The 6,311-nt window shown below is 41.0% G+C and overlaps 1 protein-coding gene across 1 annotated transcript in view; it reads right to left on the minus strand.

Moving 5' to 3' along the window:
• The window catches only part of perp (p53 apoptosis effector related to pmp22), a 10,524-nt gene extending 4,213 nt beyond the window's left edge, over window positions 1-6,311 (minus strand). The window contains exons 1-2 of the mRNA XM_020599056.1: window positions 5,866-6,311; window positions 375-515 (exon numbers count right to left, since the gene is read on the minus strand). Coding sequence (XP_020454712.1) covers window positions 375-515; window positions 5,866-6,067 — 343 coding nt within the window. The 5' untranslated portion in view covers window positions 6,068-6,311. The remainder of the gene's footprint in view (window positions 1-374; window positions 516-5,865) is intronic.

Consider the following 6,311-nt stretch of genomic DNA (forward strand, 5'->3'; position numbering starts at 1 on the left):
ATACCTTTTAGAGTCTTTAGTTTTCAAATGTAATGAAAATTTACATCTTTGCCAGCTTAGATGTGAGATAAAACTATCTTCCACATAGTCTTGTAATGTCAATGAATTCAAGTTTTAGTAAAAAAAAAACAAAAAAAAAAAACACAGATTCATATATTCATATGTTTTGTGCCAACTGAAAATGGTTCTAGCAACTTTTAATTACCACACGTTAGCGTCAAAGACCTGGTCAGATGCATGTCAGATGCCTTGTTCACTTATTGTTAAATCAGATTTAAACTGATTTAAATAACATTTTCACATTTTACACAGTCTTGTATCTTATTAAATATGCAGAAAGTAGGCGTTCGTATGCATGTATGCATGATTCTTACCAACAATAATCAGCAGTATTGCTATGAGGGGCAGGAGGGTCATGTTGAGCGTGCAGCACAGAGCCACACAGGAGATGATGAAGGCAACGATGAGGATGAGGAGGCCAATGATCATCAGAGCAGCCACTGCCTGGGCCCAAGCTGGAGTCAAATAAAAATACAGGTTAGTTTTATATTAGCAAATGCAAAGTTTTTGTTTGTAGTGTAGAAGCAAAGGTTTACTTTTCAGAGGCACGTCTTTTCAAAATCCTGTTTTTGCCCCCTTCACTCTTATAGTCTCAGCTGGATTTTCTTACTAAACTCTTGCTGAACATTGAGAGAAAATCCGAGCTGATATGTCAAAGCAGTGAGCGCTTCGCTATATATGCAGCCTATGAGAAACACCTGCAGAATCTACTCGGAGCAGAAAAGCCTGGACATTTTCAGGGCTTGAAAAGATACTAGAAATTTCTCTGTGTGTAGAAACAAAACTAAAGATGATTTTAGGGTTGGTGCATTACTAATACAGATATTTACCACAGCATATTTTTCCTTTCTTTCTACTATCTTTATTACAATACATGTACATTTTAGGTATGATGTAAATAGGACATTAGTCCAAATGCAATGTTTCTGGGTGATTCGTATGTAGGTGTGGGGAGAAACTTATTATTTTAGAGTACTTTAGCTTTGTTTCTGGAAAGAAATTAGTCATCTAATGTGCAATGTGTCTAAGCGGTCTTTAGTCACTGTTGCAGCCCTGATGACCTTTCTCTCTCTCTCACCATTTAGAGCATAAACTCAGGACAGCACACTCCACAAGGCTGACAAAGTTCAAGCTACTTGCTACACTCACCCACCACACCCTCACCCTCCACACTTTTGTCCTCTGTGTCACTCTGTGACATCCTGCAGACACACACTGTTATTAGAAAAAACTTGTAGCACCGATACAGGCAACTCCCGCCATGCATAGTTGTTGATCTGTAGGATGAAAACCACACTGAACACCTGACAGTACATCATGCTCTTTGTACAGACCCTTAGGTGAGGTTGGCACTGTATGTACTGTTGAGGAGCTTTCATTTTATATAATAATCTCTGTTACGAAACATCTTACATTTTTAAACTGACTGTTGTGTTCTGGACAGGTTTGACATAGGACTAAAATAAAAACTCCTCTGTACCAAGCTTCAAGCAAACATGCAGGGCCAATTTCATCATACAAAATAATGATCAATCCAACAAACACGAACACGAGCCCAAACCCACTATGTGGATTTATAACACACTGTTACACCCACCTCTCTGTTACTGGATCGGGCTACTCCCTAAATTATTCATACCTGTGTGTGTACGTTTGTTTAAGTTATGCCCTATCTGCCTCGGCCCGGGGCATTTTTCTCAGGAAGCACACACAGACTAGTTTAACTGGTTGACTCCTCATCTGTACTCACAATAATGTTCAGTGGCTTTCAGGCTCAGAAACGACACCAGGGACCTCATGCGGGAACCAGTTGTACAAACAGATTCGTTTGCACATTTTGAGAAATTTAAGAGAATACGTGGCATCCACCAATTTACTGGACGGATGTGGAGTTTAAACATGACACCAACTTTGCTTTGATTAACAAAAACTACAATTACACAAACTGAATGCTACAATATTCTGTTCAGCACATCATCACCAAAGCTGCAGTTTCTGAGAGGTATTTCAGATTTTTCAGTAAATAAATAGGAAAGATGTAGGAAAATTCTCTCATTCCCTTTTGCAGTTAAGAGAATTAGGTGAATCTGACTTGGAATGTTTGTAAGAGCAATTGATTAAATGTTCAGTAATTTATAATAAAAACATGAAAACACATTTGCATGAGGCTCAGTGTCCTGCACAGTGGAGCTATATATACATATCAGGACCACTGCAGTGGATTCAGATTCATACTGAGCTTCAGCACCATAAATGTATTACTACAGTTTTAAAGTATCCATGTAAACAAAAAGTAATAAAGGCAACACATTCAAACAGAAATACACTGGTGTTTAAAGTACTTTTTGTATGCATGCTGATGAATGTGCAGGGACCAAATGAACATCTGTTATTCTGTGATTGATTAGGAATTAATAGAAATATAATTAATGTACTCAAGCCAGAGTAAGCTCAAGCTAAACCACATGCTGACACACAAACACAAACAAATGCAGCCTCGGTCAAATCTTGTTTTTACTGTCACTCTTCCAGATTACATCGTCCAGCAATACAGCGTTTGAATGTCACATCCTGAAAGACAGACATTCACAACTCGGTCATCTAATACCAGAAATCATCTTACTACCACTTAATTACACCATACAGTAGAAAATATAATGTAACCTTTAACTGTAATGCACCCTCACTGATGATTTAGTCAGATTATTTCTCTGTAAGCCATAAACTCTGCTTTTCTCCCAGAGAGCATGAAAATAAAATGATTAAACTATGGGGAAGGACATTTGAGTTCAGAAACTGGAAACGGTCTGGATTACCTCAGTGGGCTCCATCTACTGCATTTACGTTCACTTTTTACACATTCATTCATATTTACTGCTAATCCTTTACTTTTAGCAGCACAGTGGTTACAGGCTCCGAGTGTGTGGTCTTCGAGGGGTTAAACATTACTGTATGCGTCGGCTTTGTAGTGCTTCCTCACGCCTGTGTGCTTGTTCCTGTTTTAAGCTTGGGAATGTTGTGTACTTAGTGGGAAAATGTCTGGGTGTGTGCCTGCCCATCCCCATCATCAACATCTGCTTTTCTCATCTGATCAAAACTGATAGTGACTACACCGCACTCCGACACTTTTACACTACATCTGCACAGGAACATGTCCTTAACTGTGGCTTTACTGAAAGGCTCCTTTGAGTTCAACAAGTGCAAACACACACTGACTCGCCTTCATTGTATGCTGCAAAAAGCCCCGGCCATGACAAATGTGCTTGTTCTACAACTGGAAAGGTCTTTTGAAATGCTCAGCTCTGGTCTCACAGTCAAGGAGAATATTCCTCAAACCGCCTAGAACGGGCTTCACACAGGCAGCAGGGACCGACTCGACACGCTGCACTTTCCTTCAAAAGATTTTAATGGGACACCTGAGGAGCCAGCAGCTCCTGGTGCTGGAAACACAGAGCAGTTGCAACTCAGTAAACTAGAGTTCAGTGACACAGTCGAGGTAGTAATCAGTTTGTTCGCTAATATGGGAGTGATGGTATGTTTTTACAGACCCAAAACAATTTCTGGACAGAAAATTAATCAGCAGCTATTCTGAGAACCAAGAAACCATTTCAGTCGTTGTTCATTCTGTCATACTTGACGGCAAAACAAATACTTTTGGATTTTGACTAAAGGATAAAATTAGGAATCTGAAGCCACCACTTTACAATGATCAACATTAAACCAGTAATTATCTCCTTTAAATATGTTTTGCCAATGACTCACACATGCCAAAGCATTAAAACATGTTTATGCCTATTGTTCAAAGAAAAGCTGCAGCTCATGGGAATGTACAGTAGTCTTCCCATTCACACAGGGAGCAGCCTAAACACCATGACAGGGACTCTGTTTGGCCCATCAAAGTGTTTTTTTCCCCTCAGTCTTTCAGTTTGCTAATATATCCCAACAGATATTTACACCAGAGGAGTGACAAGCACGCTCAGAGGAAGAATGTATCCGAGAGCCAGCTGGCACTCTTCTGGTCGTCCTTTGTGTAGCAGTGCACAGTCTGGAGGAAGAACACAACTATGTGATGGAAAACATCAAATGAGAACTGAAAATAGAGCAGCAATGACTTCTGCTTGGTCATGACAGCTGAAATTATGAGAACTAAATAAAAATAGTCTCCCGCTGCTGTCACTGAGCCACAGCTGGAGTGAAACAAAGTTGAAAAACATTTTTACAACTATTATCTTACACTACAGACACGTACTGCAGTGGCTACAGCTAATGATTATTTTTTATTATCGACTGATATGATTTTACTTTCATGATTAAAGCTTTGATCTATAAAATATCAGAAAGCATTAAAATGCCTATATGCATGTCATCAAACACAATGTTTTGTTCAGACAACAGCTCACTGCCCCCCAAAACTTCAATTTACTACAATATAAGACCTTAAAAAGCAGCAAATTTTCACATTTGAGAACAGGAAAGATTTAATATCTTTGCAAATTTTGCCTGAAAACTGACATACAAATAATCAATTATCAAAGCATTTCTTTGATTGATTAACTGACTAATGCTTGCAGCTCTACAACACAACATTTTAGAGTATTTTGAGACATGCACCAGAGCTTGTCAGGGGTTAACATGCTCACTGCAGTCAGCCTTAAGGTCAGGGTTGGAGGGCAGCACGCAGCCATAACCCTCGAGTCTTTAGCATAGAGTGTTGATGGCCACGAAGTCGCAGAAGCATTTATGCCTCTTTTGATACAAGTGTATGTTATAGACACACGAGGACAACAAATCAACAATTCACTGATAATATACAGGACAGTTTTTCATGTTGCCATGTCTGTTTTGCAGATCACAACATGGGGCTTCGGGCTAGGAGACTTCCCTAGTCAGATAAGGGCAACAGTACGGTCTTTGTTGGTGACTGTGGGTGTGTTGTACTACAAATACTGTACAAGAGAAGGAGAGGAAGAGCGACAACATTGGTCTGCCCTGTTCACAGGTATTGTTCGAAGTATCTCACTGAGGGGAAAAACTCATTTGCTATTGGTTTGTAAAAGCCATACCTGAGCTAGGTGTGACAGCCAGCCATTTTAAAGTCTGTTGCTGAGGTGTCGTGTATCGGAATGTTTCCCCCCCTCAAACTGATACACACTACACTCTGGGAGCAGTTTCACATAGGTTACTTTAACTCTGCTCCTCTTGTATGTTTCATTATTGTTAGTGCTGTAGGACAAAGAAGTAAAAACAGCAACTGGGAGGACTCCTGTATATAAATGGGGTGCCACTGGCTGGTTCATAAGATTTTATCAAGCACACTATGAAACTGGCTGATAGGCCACTGGTCTGCAGCTCATATTAAATGACAATGGATATTACCATCAGATTAAAGCAGAAAATGTCCTGCATTTCCTGACAGCTGTAGCTTTTAGGAGAAGCCATGTTAGGACTTTAAGACTAAGTTCAAAAGTTAACTTTAAGTAGAGAATGTCTGGGCTTTTTACACACCACCTGCATAAACCTTCCCTCCTTTATATGTGTGGCCAGAAAATCCACTTCAGACCAAAGTTCAGTCGGTCTGACTGAGGGTTGTAGGCCTCCCTCCTCCCCACAGCCTGGAGTTTTGGTTGTTGGGAGAGATCGAGTCCTTCAGGTTACAATATGTGAATGTTGAGTTTCACACCCAGTCGAGACATTAGGGCTACACTGAATCAGATCAGATAACTGGAATCGTGCGTTTTCTCTGTTATTTATCTATTGGCTCTGGTGATAATGTTTTGCGTTGTGTGCCGTGAAAACGACACTTACAGAACTCCATTAGCGACGTACAGGTCCACTTCTCCTTGCCTCGGCACCGCTCCCACATACTGGCGTAGTCAGACTTTGCGTCTTCGTCCTCGACCCATCCTGAGGTGGCGGCGATGGCAATAATGTCAAAGATGATGGCGAAGAGCAGTAGCAGGGGCACGATCCACCTGCATCGGGGGTAGGCGATCCCACAGCGAAACATAGCCGACGATCTGAGTGTGAGGAGCGGGGAGAAGACAAGGATAAACAGCGAGCAAGCGCGGTGTAGTCTGGCCGATGATAGAGTGTCTAGTGCGTCTTTGCGCAAAGAAGGAGTTAGTAAAGTGTGGTTTTGGATTCTAAAAAAACCCTTCGAGTGTGCAATAAAACCTGTTTTTGGACCTGAAGGGCTGGGCTAGTCTGGCAGTAGGTCAGGCCCAGCCCCGTTCTCCGTGTCACATTACACC

This window comes from Monopterus albus, unplaced genomic scaffold, assembly GCF_001952655.1.
Source record: "Monopterus albus unplaced genomic scaffold, M_albus_1.0 scaffold3.1, whole genome shotgun sequence".
NCBI lineage: Eukaryota > Metazoa > Chordata > Actinopteri > Synbranchiformes > Synbranchidae > Monopterus > Monopterus albus.